This window comes from Acanthopagrus latus, chromosome 18, assembly GCF_904848185.1.
Source record: "Acanthopagrus latus isolate v.2019 chromosome 18, fAcaLat1.1, whole genome shotgun sequence".
Classification (NCBI taxonomy): domain Eukaryota; kingdom Metazoa; phylum Chordata; class Actinopteri; order Spariformes; family Sparidae; genus Acanthopagrus; species Acanthopagrus latus.
In genome coordinates, this window is record NC_051056.1 from 26,518,365 (window position 1) to 26,536,956 (window position 18,592).

Consider the following 18,592-nt stretch of genomic DNA (forward strand, 5'->3'; position numbering starts at 1 on the left):
ATCGGGTCGAATCTAGACTTGTCCTGTATGGATAAGTAATTAAACTGAAACCTTTCTTTACAGCAGAGTGCTGACCCTGAGGAAAGTAGCTGCTCTGCAGTCTGGAGGTTCACGGCACTGAAAGAAAGTTGACTTTGTTTCACCATCCCCGTATTACAGTTTTTGATTTTACATTGCCTTGTTGCTATGCATCCTTTAACCTAAAATAAATTCATGCTAACAGAACATCTTTAGACACAGGGCAGTCCTGCTCATAATGCTTTTTGTCTAAAGGGGCCGCCAGCATCAACAAATAAATAAATAAACTTTCCTTGCTACTTTAATTATCATTGGTCAAATTACTCAAATGCTAGTAAGCCTAGTGAGACGTGTGCAGAACACCTCTTGGTCTCAAATGTCTATCATCAAGTGCGGCCCAAAAGTTTTATTCTAGTATTATTATTCTCATGTATTTTAATAAGCAACAGACTGTTTATGCAGCCATTACTGACTAATAACATATTCAAAATGAGCCCCAGATATAATCAATAAGTGATGTCTGCCACATGAAATTTAATTTATTTTTGCTTTGATATCTTATTTTCTCATTCATTAATGGAACATAAAGAATGAGGCAGGGGCGGCAGCGAGGTTGGGGGTGAAACTGATTATTATTTTGTGCATAGCTTGTGGTTCTTCAGTCCCATAATGGCCTGTGAGTCATCTGTGCCTTTTTGGGGACTTGTATGATTTTTCAAGTGAAAATGAAGCTTGAGGCTATTCCACAGTGTATCAATCAAGTGTGACTGAGATTTTGAAGGTGCATGAAACAAACCGGTTAGCAGATTTTCCCAGAGCAAAGAGGTCAGCAGAAACAAAGTACAATTCTTTCCCCTTGTTGCTTTGCATACAGCTCCTGTCAACAGATCTGGACGGATCTGTCTCAGATTTTACTGCGTTCTTGTTTCTCCAAAACCCACAACTCCACTTCATGTTGTGAGTGAAGAGATGCATTTACAAATTGAGATAAAGAGACCAGCAGTAATTAACAGGCATAGACTTAATAACTATGCCAAGAAAAATCGTTTTCTGCACTTCTGATTTCTTGAGTAAATAAAATCTTTGTTTTTGTTTGTGTTAATAGAATAAATTATGAGAACCATCATATGTAAAAAGAGTTGATACACATCATGTCAAAGAAATCTCTTCCACAGTGTTTGGTGCCTGAGAACTAGTTTGAAACATTTTACTTGATTATGTTACATTACAAATTACACATTTACATTAAAAAATATCATACAAAACAATTTGGGGCAGGGTTGTTTTTGCTTAAACTCAAGTCCCAGAACAACATAACCACTATAGTTTAGTTTGTTCCCTCTTTTCTCTAATTCACATGGAAATATTAATGCCAGTTTCAAAAGATTTGGCCTCAGAATTTGTTCTTTAAACTTGTTTTTCCATCTTAAGTAAGAGTATTAGAGTAAATAAAAGAGATTAAAGAGAGAGAGGCAACAGCAAGCTTCAGTCACACATAACAACTTGTCCAGTTCAGAAGCAGACATATTTTCTAGACTGACTTAGCCATCAATATTTGTTGATAGATGCATTTAAATGGGTGTGAAAGCACCTCTCAACTAAAAGTTTTCCAGAATTCAGCATAACAAAAAAACAAACAAACATTGTGCTCCATGTTCAACTGTCAGGGACAAGTCAGAGAGTTATGGAGGTGAGGGGAGCTAAAAATGAAAGAGGAATTGAAGTGATTAAACTAGCACACACAAAAAAACTCATGCTAACCATGCGTAGCGAATGGCTCTCACACCTAAAGTGAGGGCATCGTCTTTAATCAGAGGGTAATTTATTGACTCCCATTTACAAAGCCATAATACTAGTGATCAAGCCCTCCAAGCGTAAAATGCAATAAACTAGGGAAGTGTTTTGTGAACAAAGGCAAATAACAAGGCCCCACACATCATTATGTTCCCTTCATATCCCATTAGATTACTTCCAAATGGGTTTTAGGTTAACGGAGCCCATGCTATGTACAGCCAGGGTCATGGGTAAAAAATGTCAAATTATGGAGTCACCCCATTCCACCGTATGAACACTCAGCACTCCGGCTTATTCCACTTATAACAGCGGCTAAACTGAATCAATGTTTTTAACGGCTCAATTTGAAATTGGTTGGAGAGAGGAGCGACGGTCGAATTTACGAATGTCATGTTACATGCGGCCGACTAGAGAGAGTCCATCCATAACACGGGCAGTGTTGCTCTGATGCTCTTTCTATAGATTAAGCTATTATCGCATCTGCCACCCATCAACTCCAAAACTATGAGCAATTGATGAGCCAGTTGTTAGAAGAGAAGCACACCTAGCCGCCCTGGGTTGAAAGACCTCACAAGAAATGGCACATACACGTTACACTTTACTTGAAGCAGAAAATTGGCTGGCAGTAGATGGCAGGGAAGATGTAGCTAGTATGTTTTTTAGTTCCCATTGCCTTTTTCACGAGTTATTTCTCCCTCAACAGAGGCACAAATACTTGTCCATCAGGGAGAACAAAGCCATGTAATTGGCTGCTTCCCCACTTGAGCCCCTGATAGCACAATGTTAATAACAAACTGATGAGAAATTCATTAGGGCTCCAAATAAAAACAATCTCTCCTCGATAAGAGGCGAGTACATTATAATTAAACTGATGCCTCTCCGTTTTCATTAGGCCGTGGAGCCTGAAAACCTGGAGACTGAACCACCGAGATGGATGCAATTAAGCACGATTGTTTTACTACACATTTGAGTACAAAACAGAGGTGCCGAGTTAATACAATAGGTATTTGTGCAGCAGGGAAAAAAAACGAGATTTAAGACTCGTGTCAGAAAAGTAGCTGAGCACAGAGCCACATCGTGGTGTCCAGGGCGGGTTTACAGGGAAGGGGAGGCAGTCTGAGGGAAGTGGTCAAGTCAGAATTAGTTACACTGCTGACTAGAGAGAGGGAGGGACAGGTTGGAGAGTTTAATAAGACACTTCGCTTCTCCCTGTCTTGAACTCTCTTTCTATTACCTTGCCCAAACACTTCTTTCCTTTCCTGTCCCTATGCCATCCTACCCTCAACCTTCAACCTTTAACTCTATCCGTCTGTCTTCCTCTTCATCCTGTCCTTGCGCTCTCTCTCCCAGTCTCCGAGACTTTGTAGTGACGTCACATCGAGATCATTACAGCCCTGTCCTGTTGATTCAAGCCATGGACAGCGCTAAGCGAGACAAACAGCTCTTTCTACGGACCTCTCCTTAGTGATTTTGACAGAGAACTGTTCATAAATTCAAACAATATTTAGTGCTCTGCTAGTGCTAAGTTCTTATGTGAGTGCTCTGATTAATAAATGTCTCAATAAATGCGTTGGCCACACTTCATCCCAGTGCTCCACAGCACCCTGTCAACGCTTTTATACCAGAGAAAAGAGCGCACACTTCTTGAGGGTATTACAAGGTTAAATCTAGGACAGACCTGAACGCCACAAAGCTTCAAAGCTAGTATCATTTCCACAATAGTCTACGTCCATATCGGTATTAGAATACTTAAGGGTTTTGTTTGTTTGTTTGATGTTCAAGGCCCCAAAAAATGGTATTTGAGACAGCCCTAATTCTATTTCATTATAGAGATTGCCCCCTCAGAACATTTTTTACAGCCCCCTCAGTCAGTTCATCCTAGCGACTGCTTTACAGAACTCTGAGATGGCCAGCTTGGAGCCCAGCGGAAAGACGAAACAAAGAGATAAGACGTACAGATTTCTGTGTACTTCTGTGCTCTGTGCTTGTTGTGGCAGGGGAGGGAACTGCTTGCTTCTTAGCTGTCAGCGATGCCCAGGCAAAGCCTCGTCTGTCTACATGGCTACAAAGCAACCCAGTCCTAAGTGTGAGATCAGGACTTATGTGCCCTTTCTCTTCCTATCACAGCATCAGCACCACATTCACACAGAAAGGACTAACCAGCTAATCCACTCGTTCATGTGGATACACAAACCGACCCAAAAAACAGCACACATGTTCACAATATGACAGCCTTGGATGTAGAATAATATGAATGACACCACTCAATATTATCTTCACTGAATTTTGAATTGTATTTCTATTAGCTGGTTGGAATAGAAAAGCACACACCACCATTCATAATAAAGTATCCTTGCTTCAGAAAGCCTTGCTTTCACAGACAAGGTAACTGGTAGACAGACTGATAGCCTTTACTCTTTCAAACTGGAACATAATGTGAGGCAAACAAAAACATGTAGTTTAAGCCCAGTCCGCTCATTTATATATATATAAAAAAAAAAAAGCAGCCATTAGCACAATGACACTCGAGCCAATTCAGATAGAGAACTGTGTACACTAAGCATTAGCCCACTGACAAACACTAAGAATGAGCTTAATGTCCACAAATTACCCTGTTTGCAACTAGCGTGCAGCACTCTATCCCGCTTCCTATTTGCTCAACATTCCACATACAACCAACCATGTCTGGAGGAAATGGCCGCCATACTTAAACCGTCAACCGAACATATGGACGGGCGAAGCTATTGTGGTTTGACCTCAGGGAGAGAGGGAGCAAGCGGGTCACACTAATGTGGACCAATAATCTCTCCCAGAGTCATTAGGATGATCAATGCCATTCTAATGAGATAACATCTGGAACAAAGGACCCTAATAGCAGACAGCTGCTGGGCAAAGTGAGCTAATTAAGAGAACATTCAGTGATGCTAACTCATGCTGCAGCTATTGGGCCCAGGTTTTGGACCCCACCCTGTTAAACATCCAAAATACAACATGTTGAATATTTAATACCTCCTCTAATAACTAATCATGGCACTGTAATATCGGTGGTAACGCATGAGAGGAAGAGGGGGAGGGAGGGGCAGACAGAAATACCACAACATCTCAGCTTGACATGAATGCTTATCGAGCGGCACTAAATTGGTCAATTAAGGAGAAAATCTGTTTTGAGGTAACCTTTCAGCTTATTAAATAAGCTATAAATCAATCTTTAGGGCAGAATGAGTGGCTGGCTTTTAATGAGTGAACGTGTCTAATCTCTCTCTTTTACTCTTTCCATCTCTTGTGTGCAAGTGTTTGTGCGTGTGTGTGTGTGTGTGCGTGTATATGCTATATGCTTATTAAAGTTATTCTGATTCGGTAAGGAAATCAGTGTGCAGCTCTTTCGAGTTCACCACTTCCAACTTCCAAGCATGCAACTTGAAGTTGCACACAGGTGACTCGAGTGAATGTAAGTGGCTCTATTAGAGGACAAAAAAAAAAAAAGAAGCGAACAAAAAAGGTCCACCTCAAAACACTGGCTAACCATGGAGGCAGGATCCAATTAGTCCTCTGCTTAGAAAAGAAAATAATGGAGAGCTGTGTCAAAGAGAAACTTCGTAATAGTGTCTGAACAAGTCTTTGGTGATCACGAATAAATATAATTACTATGAACAAAGAACACTGTGGGGTCTAACATGATTTTAAATGACACTCCATTGTTCGACCACGAAGCATTAATTACATATAATAAGGAAAGCAGAGAAAGAATGAAAAACCTTTCAGAAATTCCAATCAGAGCAGATGCTGTGTACCATGTCTCCCCCCACTCACAACACAGCGGCTTTCTTTTATGATAGCCTTGAAACTTTTTTAAAATTTGTTTGCTTTCTCATTTTGTTTTGTGGATGACATTTAAACAAACCAACAGATAATTAAAAGTAATGAAGAAAGACTTCTGAGATTAGATGTTAGTTGAGATATCTTAATTTAATGTGTTGGAAGTGTTAATGTTAACCAGCCAGTGGCATATCATTTGAAGTCCTTTGAGCTTTTTTTTTTTTTTTTTTTTTTTTTAATGGTCTCACCATTTCACTCTTACCAGGGCCAGGCAATATAACGATCTTATGTTGTTAGTGTGTTACGAGTCTATATATTGTTTTAGAATTACATTATTGTTATGTTGTCATATGGCATAACTGTTGTCTTTTCCTGGTTTTAATGGCTTCTTTAAATTAAAGTGGCATCATTTTCTGACCTTACCCGATTACACCACTTGCCTTTACCAAATTATTCATTAAATGATATTTTATATTTACAGCACTCAAGGTACTGTACATTGTCTGTATATTTCATTTACTTCATCAGCTCCTCACATTATCTTTTACTGTATATTGTCAACATGATCATTTAAAACATTCAGCCAAATTGCAAATGAGGACAAGATCATTTGTTTAATTTGACATATTAACACATTTCAGGTTTACATGATTAATTGTGTAAATTCAACTACGTATTGTGTATAATGCAATTTTTCAAGTTGTATATTCCAATCCAAGCACACTTCTTACTTACATAAAATGCATCCTTCCCCCCACTTTCATGACTTTGCACCCACACTGATTATAGTTCTTTAAACATTCTTTAAAAGACCATGAAGACAACAAGTATGTAAATCATCAGTTTTAAACCCTGCAATCTGACCTCACTGGCCAAGGAAACATAGTTTGCCTTGTGTTTTGCATGCTTTATTTCAAATTCTTTCACATTCAACGACTGTGTTGGCTTTTATAGCATTCATGTTATAAATTGTATAATAAATTCAAAAATATAATTCAACTAAATATGTGGAAAGCTACAAAGGCACTCAGTGGAGCACGTACTTCACCCAAGGCCCAAATAAATGAGGTCAAATAAAACATTAAATCTGCTAGAAATTAATCAAGATGCATGCAGTATTCCATAAGAAGCCCTACATCTTGATGTTAAACAAAGTCAGAAACCCTAACCCTTTATCTGTGACCACACCAAATGTTTATGAGGTCTAGTCTGGGTCAAGACCCAACCTTCATCCAAGTTTCATGGAAATCCATTTAGTGGTTTTTGTGTAATCCTGTTGAAACACCAACCCACCAACAGACATTGGCATAACCTCCATGGCTTCACTTCTCTGATTCCTCAAATCCTGGTTCAATAACACTGTATAGAGGAGGTGCTGTATGGTAACACCAGAAAACTACATTAGTATGGGTGGTTAGGGAAATAGGAAGAAATACCATCAGGTTTGAGTGCAGTCGACGCTGCAACAGCACTATTCCTCAGAGAGCATGACAACAGCGGTGAGAAAGCTCCCAACTAACAGTAATTGGTTTTAAAATAATAGAATTCATTACAGTTATGGCGCTTGTTCAGAAATGCAAACAGGGGAAGAAAAAACATTCACTAGAGACTTGGGCTGAACTGCTTCACTAAAAACCATGGGGAGATGAAAGGCATAATTCAAATGACAATTTTAGAACCCTTAGTTCATTTATATCAGAAGCTCAGAAGATGTTGCCGGCATAATAACATCAAGATTTTTTTTTTCTGTTCTTTTGTTCTACTTACAGGGCTTGGAAAGGAACTTTTTTCCCTCTCAATTTCATTCTTTTGTGGTGGCAAATTCCTCCTCCTCACACAGAGACATGCGAGGTGACACACAAACAATCTAGCAAACAACACCCGTCGGCAGCAGGGAGACAGCCAACTGAAAGCTAACATGGGAAATCTTGACAGGAAAGAAGAAAAACACCTCACACATGACACTGAATTTGCTGCTTGTCTTATTAAATGACTGTGTAATTATACACATCAGGGGTCTGCATTGTAAGGTCCTGTGTTTTTATCACATCCACTGGCAGACTATGTACGACTCAAGGCTGGCATCTCAGGTGTGAAGAAGACATCCACCCAATCAGCATTAAAGAGATCATCTCTCAAGACCACTCAGGACATAAAGAGGCAGGTCAGCCATCTCAACATGATTGGATGTCACCTCACATGCTGGGTCTATGGCAAACATCAAGGACATCACCATTTGGAACACTATACATCTGCCATCAAATCAGCCTCAGGCCAATATCCAGTAATTGGCCCCATTCAAGAAGTGCTCGGTGCATTTTGACCACAAATTGATAGAGCCAAAAGCCTTTAGGACATATGTGAAAATATCAGCGGGGATGAACTTTTTTTTTTTTTTTTACTTCATTTTACTCATATTTATTTGGTACAGTACCAGAAGAAAAACACGACCACCATATGGCCGTGCATTAAAAATTGATGCGGTATGTTAGTGAGGGCACCTGAGCCGAATGACAAGGTGGAGGAAGACGAAATAGTGAGTGAAGCATGTGTGGGGGAGCAAAGATATGCCTCTTAGCCACTCTCTGTCACCGACACTTACATTGGAAGACATCCTGGCCTGAAAATGAAAGCCATGCCCAGCGGAGGCCATGTTTCAGCTGAACACAAGTGGCCGAGAACCTCTGTCACGTCAAGAGCTCGCCGTGTCAATAAGCAAATATGGCTCGTGTGGAGAGGTGGGTTCAGAAGAGAGATTTGATGTTCAGATCTCTGAGGGATACGGAGTCAGTCCGCTGGCATAATACTGAGGAGTGACATACAGAGAGAACCATGGGGAAAACCAGTGATATCAATGGTGGGGTTCTGTAAGCATAACTGATATGTTGTTGGTATGGAACTGCAGCTGTTCATTAGTGTGGGGCCAGTTTGATAAATAATTCAGGTATGACTGCATAAAAGAGCGGTCAATACAACGGGTCCTGTCAATAGCAGGGCCGGTAAGACATGCTTCCTCACAGGACATGATTGTGCTAGTGAAGCGTTAAAAGGGGGAGGGAAAAAAAAAAAAAGGGAGTGGACTCAGTGGAGGCTGGCTGTCTTCACTCTGTCAGAGACTCAGAATCTGTGCACAGGAAAGATAATAATGATGAATCTGTTCTTTATCCTTCTTTTTCCCCTCTCCGTCTACAGTAGGAGAGTGAAAGTATTGATCAGAGAAGACAGACCAATTTGAATGCCGTTGAGCCATTCCACAGTTATTCCCCCCTTTAAAGATCAGACGTCTAACAAATGGCATTAGTGGTACACATAGCGGTGTGTTACGTGGGCTGAGAGAAACCCATTAGGTCAATTCCATAGCAACAATGTGGCTTTTCAGCCCCTATGCACTGCACCAACTGGCCTATTCAATGGGCACCCACTGCCACCAAGTGCTGGCCTTCAGTACTACAACACTGGCTGGAGAGCTGCAGCTGTTGCCGCCCGCCTCTGTCTGACTAGAGGCGTATCATGACCACGCATGAACAGCTACTGTGTTTATGGCATTGAGAATGATACACGCACAGCGAAAACAAATAGAGCCAAGCAAAACTAAGATCCAGTGCCATCAGCACTGTTGTGAAACATCCCCGAGGACCAACTCAATGCTACCCGTTTTCCTGTAATAAACAGCTACAAGTTTTGGCAGGGTACAACAGAAAGCAAAAGGAGAACGGAAAGGAGAGACCATGTAATTTGCGAAAAGCTTCGACCAGTTTGGCAGTTTATTACCATCCTAGGCAGCATGCATGAAGACGAGGTGGTGCCAACTCAGTCAGAGTAAAACCCTCATTCTCTGGCACTGCTAACCTGCGCTTTACCAACAAAGCTTCAAGTAACTCACAGCAGCCTGAGCCTTTATATCTAGCACATGCTAGTTTATTCATATCCAGGCATTCATTCATTCATTCATTCATTCACATGGGGAAAAAAAGGCCAACCAATGAGTCATGCGTCACTGGTAAACGGCTAAAAAGTGATACAGCTTGAAGGCTGACATTTTAAAACTGTGGCCCATCTCTCCTGAGCACCCTTAGAAAGGAAACTGCAAGCCAGACAATAACACAGCAAGTGATCTGGCCTTGATCATGTCACCAATCATTACAGCAGAGAGCTGTCTGGGGAATCGAGGGGGAACCTGGCTGTTGATGAGGCGATTATGTGGCTTTACTCTTGTGCGTCCAAGTATGACAGTGCTATGAAAGCACAGTGGCTGATAGGCAGAGACTCTACCTTGTTAGCACTCTGTTGTGCTGAGTGGACTAGTTGGCTGAGCAGTGAGGGCGCTCCCACAGGGCCCGGTGGGCTTACTGCAAGAGTAGGGGGGATTATAAACAGGCCATCAATGTGACTCTCTCCAAACCCGACAGCTCCAACAACTTTGGTCTCCACTCATGTTAACCACAGGTCCTTGTCAACAGCTGCCTCTCTTCATCCTCTGTGTCCTCAAATGTCCTTGCATTGGATCAGTTGGGAAACAGAGACACCATAAATCAGCAGGGTCGATGCATGTGTACCCACATTGGAATCCAAGTGCACATACTGTCAGTGTGAAGTCTGCATTTTTTGGATCGACTGCAAATGCACAAGAGAAGGAAGTCTGGCAAGGTTATGAACAGAAATGGATGACTACGAGCATTCTACATGATTACAGCCAGAAAAAATCAGACAACTTCATCAACCAAAGCAAAATAAAACTAAATATACACACATGTAGGGAAGGATATTAAAAAGCCAAAGAAGCAAATAAAGAAATCGGGAGTGACTGGAGGAGCAGGCGACCATAAAACATGGGGGATACACGGAATTTCACAGCTGTGTGAACAGTTAAAGCAGATGCGATAGGATGCGATGGTGGACGCATACAGAGAGGCGGGTTGTAAAAATATGCTATAAAGTTTATGGAGCCTAATGCAGCCCTGCAGGAGCCTCCCGCCGAGCTGAGCATGCCGACAGTGCCGTTGAGTGTGTGACAGAGCTGTGGGGGAGAGTTGTACAACTGAGAGCATAGCCAGTATTCACAAGCTCCATCACTGATGGGCATACAGTACATAAAATTCACAGATATGCAATCAACAGAACTAAGAATTCTATTTTTTTTTTCCTCCCTCCCCTTTGCTAAAATACTGTATCATGCTCTATCTCTCCTGTGCAATATCTTAATACGAGCTGTAACATGCCATCCAATATCCCTCTATTAGAGCGGCATGGATAAAAAACAGTGCTACTCAGCACATGCAAGACATACAAGCGTGTCCATGCACTATCACAAATGCAGAGAGACTGTAAAGCGCTGCCATAGCCACTGTTCAATCCAATATCAGCATACTGTGACCACTTCAGCCTTTCATGTTCTCTACAAAATAACGAGATCCAGCGCTCCCCTTGTGATTGAAGAGAAATGATTGTTTCTTCCTTTGAAAAAGACATATGTTGCACGGACAGGAGACGTTTGAAGGGAGAAGGAAGAAAGGAAGGAAAGAGTGAAAAGATATAAACAGAAAAAAAGGAGGAAAAAGAAGACAAATGCTGATGGAGAAGTAACCTCTTTTTCTCATCCCCAGTGGGAGCTGGTGTTGACTTAATCCTTCCCACACAGCCCACCCCCTGTCACAGCTAAACCTTTGCTTCTTCCACAGCCTGCAAAGGTCAATCCAACCATGAACGCCTGAAGACAAGCCATTCAGCACAAACTAGCAACATTAATTGATAAATCGTGCGTAGACCGTAAAGTTCAACATTACATGACAAATGCGACCGAAGCTATTACACTATTAACAAACTCATTAACTAAGTGTACTAGAATATCTGTCTTTCATCAAAGTAGGCTGTGTCACGCGTTAAATTCATGTGTATGCTTTAGAGATCTTAAGCTGCGTTCGAGACACAGAAACAGAGGCTACAGCACGACACAGCTTAATTCAATTGTGAAGCACCATTATTCGAATTGCTTTCCAAAATCCAATATGAGGTCACAGAATATTTAGAAAGGTGTAATAATCCTACATAAAACTGTCAACAAATCCAAATTTAAAAGGCTCACGGTGAAAGCAAACACTGCAATAGTGTGTGTGCTGTCATCCTGAGTAAGCTCTTGGCAACTGTGGTGTAACTGATGCTCCTCACAATATGAAGGGCTGCTCTGATAATATACAACCGATTAATGTCAGTTAGAGAATAACTAAATACTGGTGTCAAACGAAACAACCTGAGGGTAAAAGTCCAATCCACCACACCAGTACCTCCGGCTTTGGTTGTGCATCATTAGCATACTGTCTACAAAATTACACCACATGCTGTCACCATTTTTGAGACTTCTCCTTATGATACAGCACCTGCACATTTGGTTGAAGGTCATGTGACCACTGTATGAAAATCTGTGAATGAGATGATGATTTTAAAAGTTTGAATTTGACAGTCCTGCCTGTAAGAAAACAAGTTAAATTTTCACACTTTACTTTCTTTGTCGAGATTGAGAGTGCAGACTCTGGAAAAGAACTAAATTGACTGGGTCAAGGAGCGTAAGCCTTTCAAAAGCTGAAAGCTTTCCAAAAAACTTTTGACATATATCGCCTCATGCATCGGCATTTCAGCTCTACCAAAAGCTTGTGTTCGCAAAACTATATAACACAGAGGCGAATAAAATGTCATGGTAGTTGGTTTTAGATCACCCGTGGCGCTGCAGCAATGCTCTGATGTACAGGCGCCCATGTCTTTGGTACGAACTACGTAGTCTACCAACCAAAGAGCATGTAGGTACTGTCCTTCACATGATGCTCTCAAACCTTTCAATAAAGGGAAGAAACCAGAAGTAGATTTTCTCGATGATTATCACTAAAGAATCTAACACATCTGAGTAAAAGAACAGCATAGATTTGATATCTATTAAAAAAGACAGCCGACTGTCACAGATTTGCAGATATCAGCAGTCATAAATCCTTCCTCGTCTTACTTCCGGACAACTTTCTATGTCCATCAGATGAACTGTAAAAGATGTTTTCAGTCAATCAAAGCAACATCTTATTCAAACAGTCCCCTCCAGAGCATGTTTCCTTGATCTTAATTTAAGATAGAATCTATGGTGAACACTGGCTCAGGGCATGGGAGGCACACGCTATTGATTAATTTTTCATTGCCGTTCTTTTAAAGCACCAAGGACATGTGCCACATCAAATCTGCTCACCCCTCAGCACCCAGTTTAATAGCTTGCTTGAAACAAAACAGTCTTTTGAGGCATGTGGTTTTAAAAGGTAAAGAGGGGCATGAAGGAGGGAGGGTGCCTTGATTTCCTTTCAGGCTCACCATATTTCTTTTTCTTTTTTTCAAAAAGGTCCTTCGTAAGCACTCCTGGCACAGTGAACGAGCACTTGATTGGAGTTAAAGAGGAGCCAGATGTCTGCATGTCCTCATATTCATGCAACTCTCTCTTTCTGTCTCCCTCATTTCCCATCTGGATGCTTCGCAATCCTCTGGCCTGATCTATAACTCCTAGTTTACTGGTTATCCTACATTCAGTAGACCCTCGGTGGTAACGAATAGAAGAGAACAAGAGCACAGGTGATTCACCTCCAGTAAATTTAAAATCAACCAATCAATCAAGAGAAGCACATCAAGGTCATTTGGTTTGTTGGGAAAACAGATGTGAGGAATCTTCCTGCTTCTCTTTCTGGGTTCTTGACTGCTGGTCAGAAAAATCAGCAAAACCGATAACCAAAAGGTTGGTTATTGACTTTGAATGCTCATTTTTGGCTCAGAATCTAATCAATAAATTCATACATTGATGAGTAAGATATAATTGGCAGCTGTGAAACTATTATGAATAGTAGAGAAAAGAAATACATGTACCATATATACCATAAATATCCTTTATTTATTTTCTATCTGTAATTGTGCTTTGCCATCACATGTTAAATGTAATGCCAATAGAGCCTCTTGAACTGAACTGAAGTGAAGTGAAGTGAAGTGAAAGGACTCATAGGTAAAAGCAAAACAAATACCTCAAGTTCAACTTGATAATTATGGAAAGCATTTCAAGGTTCAATGCTTGTTAAAAGCAAAAAACACAAAAACACCTTTTAATTTGAAATGTTGTCAAATATATGGCCACAGAAAGCACTTTTTCTCAGATTAAATCATTGAAAAGTGAATGGCCTTGTAGTTGTTCTAAACGATGTTCAATGACACACAAATATTAGATTTTAGATGCTATTTCATAAATGATGATTTCTTTTTTTTTTCATTCCACAATTCGAATCTGAACTCTGCGTTGTCACACAGCGGTTTTAAATTGAGGGGGTATCGTCACCCACACAACCATGCACTCGAGAAAAAAAGGTCGATGCTTAAAAAAATGCCCTTAGCCACTTTAAAAAGAAAAGACCAGCCCTTTTATGATTCTGCAGAAAACTAAAAAAAACAATTTCTATAGACGAGCAGCCGCATCTGATCTTTTCTCTCAGGTCTGAGATGTTTTTGGCTCTTTGCTCAAATCCACGTACTGACAACTATACACAGAGTTGTATACATGTTTACACAACCGCACTAACCATCACCGACTGACATCTCAGGGCTAAACAGCGTGTTACCATGGAAATAAACAGTCATCTGTCCAGTCATACAGATATTGATTACCTCCCTGCGGTCTGGAGATTGCTGCTTTTCAACACATCGAGCACACACCCTGCTTCTCGCTCATGTGCGCTCTCACTCCCATAGTCTCAGCAGCATTCCGTCCGAGCTGCAGCGCCTGTCAATGGTAGCGCAGAGAGACGGAAGTCTATTTTCACAGAAACACTGCAGGAGTCATTGACGGACTGTTACAACGTGGCCCTTGACTTGTGACGTAAATCAGGCCAATCTTTACAGAGACTGACGCTATAAAGCCGTCGCAGTGGTCAATAGGCGCCTGCAGAATAAAGCAAAGGAAGAGCTGTCTGGTCCGTCTGGACAGTTCGAGGCTACCTGCAGGGCTTGCAGTTGTTAGCCGCGTATGTGTGCCGCTCCTATTTCCCTCAATCTTGCTTAAGGAGGTGAAGAGAAAATATGAGACTTAGCAGTGTTGCACACTTACACGCTGGTCAGACTGGATTAGAGCCAATTCACACAGTGCTCTATTCCCACCTCTTTCTCTACTGGGAGAGGGGAAAGTGCCAGAGAGATTTCATGCCTGAGACAGAGGAGTTACAGTTGCATGTTCCCTATAGACAATCCTAACCAACACTCTCCCTCAAGCACATCTGAGAGTGCTCTATCCCACCGACGCACGCTGACAGCGTGAAAATGAGAATCTGCCAGCGAAGCAGGGAACTAACTGTAGACCACGATCAGCTAACCCGGCTAAATGCTCTCCTTGTTTCCTTCCTCTTTGAGAATGACAGCTCATAGCTTTCAGTATGCCCTATCCGTAAGCTACAGCTACAGCTATAGGACTGACACAGGGGTTACAAAGGTCAGGTCAAATGCTTCAATATGCTCTCGAGTTTGAGCAAACTTCCTGAGAGTCTGAGGCGTCACGGTTGTAGAACTTTTAAAAGTAGGCCTCCACATCTCGGATGAGCAGCCATAATACAAGCTGGGGGTAAATCTGTCATATTCCATTTACTGAACACAATGTGTTCAATGTGTGGATTGAGAGCTAGTCCATCCACCTCCATGCAGGCCAGGCCAAAAAACCCACTCTTCCCACTGAAATAGCCAAGCACAAAAGAGCAGTTTGACAAAGAAGGAGAGAACGCAATCGATACAAAATGCCTCTGTAAAATGCCTCAAAGAGCGAGGTTTGTCTGAGAGCACGGGCAGCGCAGAGGCCAGGTCACACTGTCCTGCGTTACTTTGCTTGTGTTCCTGTTAGGCTTTACAGTCCTCTTAATCCTTACGAAGCTCTCAAAAAGGCAATGAAATACCATTTAAAGTGACAATTCGGCGCTCTCTAAACCAATAACAAAGAATTTCTTTTTTTCTCTTCTAAAAGCACCTAAAAGAGAAAAAAAAAAACAGAGCCCATTCTTTAAATCAAAAAAGGCAACAGGGTGCCACTTTATGGGATCTTAAGAAAGAAAATAAGCAATCGGCATATTACCATGTGGAGAAAGTCAAAACTATAACCGACACATTAATGGCATGAATTAAAGTTGCTAAGACTATCTGGGAGGTGGTAAATGACATCAACAACAAAAACAAGAACATGCATTTGTAAGAAAACAGTTTTGTGCCTTAATTTCTTTCGAACAGAGAGTTGTTGACAGCAAAGTCAAATAAATAGCCATGAAAAACTCCTCTAGATAATAATGTGTGTGTGCTCAAAGCTTTTATTAAGTGATATACTGCATATTCGCAGTATGTGTTGCCTCTCATGAACATACTCACAGTTAAAGCCATTTAGATGCAACATGTTCCGATAAACAGATTAGATTGCAGATGAGTGTTTGTGCAAAAGCTATTGCTCTTTGTTGGTATTACAATATCTAAATGCTAATAGGTGTTAGGCTGCAATCTGTTTCAAAAGAGAAACAGCGAAAAAAAAAAAAAAAAACAACAAAAGGCCTCCCAGTTCATTTCCAGGCTGCATAATTTCAAAATCCCTCATTTGAAAGTGCGACCATTTACATGCAGGGATTGTGTTGGCAATTTATAGCCTTTCCAAATTACAGCCCATTAGCAATATCAAGCCCGAAAAATAAAAATCCAAGCCATAAAAATGACCTCACATGCACAGTTTGGAACGTGCAACACGACATTCTTCCAAAAGAAGATAGATATATGGGTGTGTGTGTGTGTGTGTGTGTGTGTGTGTGTGTGTGTGTGTGAATAGGGGGGTGAATGAAGACAGATACACAGAAGGAACAAGTTTGAGAAGCCAAATAAATAATGGGCTACTTACCGCAACTTTGCTCCCAGTTATCTGCATGCAGCGATCAGCGGAGAAGGTTAATGTGCAAAGAGACACAAACAGCACAATCATTAGTAGGCCAGAGAATAGTCTCAATTACAGGTTGGTGCATTAGCGTAACTTGTGTGACATCACAAACATCCTTCAAACAATTATGGCACACACTGTACAACAACAACAACAATAATTTCTTTAAAGCCAACGAGACAACCTCATCATTATAAGCACATAGTGAAGATAATGTCTGTTTGGCAGCTTATCATTTTCCAATTGTTCAAATTGTTGAGAGGAGGGATACATGAAAATGTGTCTAAATGACAACAAAAAAAGGAAACAAAAGAAGTCTCAGTGCATGTACAACCTCCACTCCAAAGATTGTTTGGACGCTGTGTGAAACACGCAGTACAACAGAAGGCGATAATTTGCTCATCCTTGTTGACAGATACTGAATTAAAAACAGTCAGAGATGGAATGTTACAATTTTGAGGTATTTCAATTTTAGTTAAGTTGAACATTTTAGTGGCAAATAATTGTACGAATGCCGCCACTAAATGTTTTCGATAACTTTATTTACATGTTACTTTACAGATTACATGCTGCATCAGAGCCAAAGCAACACATTTCTGAAAAATAATTCATCTGCAACTGGATGAATAAAACACTGATGCTGTTAACCAGAAAAACAACTGATTCGATAATAAGCAAAAAAATATATATATATTACCGGAAAATTACTTTTGATACCTAAGCTCATCTATTATCAGGTACTTGGAGACTTTTGTGTTTGGGTTTACTCCAGTGTTGGTCGTATCGGTGACATACACCTTTACCAAAGTAAAGTACTCTTTGGAGTACAACACTAAATAGTACAAAGACAATATATGTAATGTTTGACCTCAGTGAATTAATTGCTTTTGTAATTACATTCTTTTTTTATGCCTTATCATGGCAGCAACTTGTCAAAATACATTTAATAGGGGCAACAAAAGCCTGAGAAAGTTGTGGGATGATCATTGGAACATTCACAGATAAACAGATTAATTTGTGACAAGTGACAGTATCATGGTTGGGTATTTTACTAACACTTTGGAGGGCACAGTATATTTTGCAGATCAGTACATCGTCTCTTTATTTAAATTGTATCCAGCGCACCAACATTTTTGGAACATGGGTTGTACATGGCAAAGGTATTATCAATAAAAAGCAGCAACAACTGTGGAAGGGATGAATCAACATGTATAGATGTTGTGGCAAACTGTGCTAACAGACTGACTAGTAAAGACTCTGACCTGAAAAGAAACAGTGGCTAGTGCGGACAAAGAGGCAGCAGAGGGTCTCCTTAAGCTGATATCAATCAGCTGCCATTTATGTCGGGCTTCAGCTGTCAACCTTGTGTGGCAGAGCTACCTTGAGCCTGTGCAGTCGGCACAACTCTTGGAGTTTAACCTTGTTCTCTGTCAATAGGTGGCAGGTAGCACTAGTATTTTTTATGGCAGCAACTATAGGGCTTGTTTCACAGTGGGAGGGTGTCTGTCAGCCGAGGAAATGTATTCTATACAGTCGCTGAGCTCTTCTTTCTCTGAGACATGCTTTGGAGGAAATGCATTTTGATGGCAAGAAGTTACTGGACGCACTGAGCCCCTTTGTCTTTTACCTCCTTCTCTTCTCTCCCACCCTTTTCTCTCCCCCTCCTTTCATCTCCTCTAATCTCCCTTTCCATTTCTTTTATTGTCACTCTCAGACTCTCCAAGTCTGTGGCCATTTGATGCTTGATTTCCCCTTTCCATTCCTCTCCCAAGAGTTTATGACAGCCATAAAGTCCGTTTTACACGTGCCACCACCTGATCAGGCGCATGCGACTTTCTAATCACACTGTGTATCCACATTGCTCTCCAGTGAATGCAGCGTGTCACTGTCTAGCTCTGGGGGACATTTTATCAGAATACTGCGGGCTCAACACCTTGAAATGAGCCACACTGACTTCACTCCCAACTTAGATATTTTCCACAGATGTTGGTGCCTACTACATTGGATACA

The 18,592-nt window shown here is 41.0% G+C and overlaps 1 protein-coding gene across 6 annotated transcripts in view; it reads right to left on the reverse strand.

Annotated features, from left to right (window-relative positions):
• Window positions 1-18,592, reverse strand: part of diaph2 (diaphanous-related formin 2) — a 391,770-nt gene that overhangs the window by 346,310 nt on the left and 26,868 nt on the right. For 5 of the 6 annotated variants that reach the window (XM_037076293.1, XM_037076295.1, XM_037076296.1 and 2 more), the window contains one exon: window positions 16,547-16,567. The exons of the other annotated variant lie outside the window; for it this stretch is intronic. In XM_037076293.1, coding sequence (XP_036932188.1) covers window positions 16,547-16,567 — 21 coding nt within the window. The remainder of the gene's footprint in view (window positions 1-16,546; window positions 16,568-18,592) is intronic. 6 annotated transcript variants of the gene reach the window in all.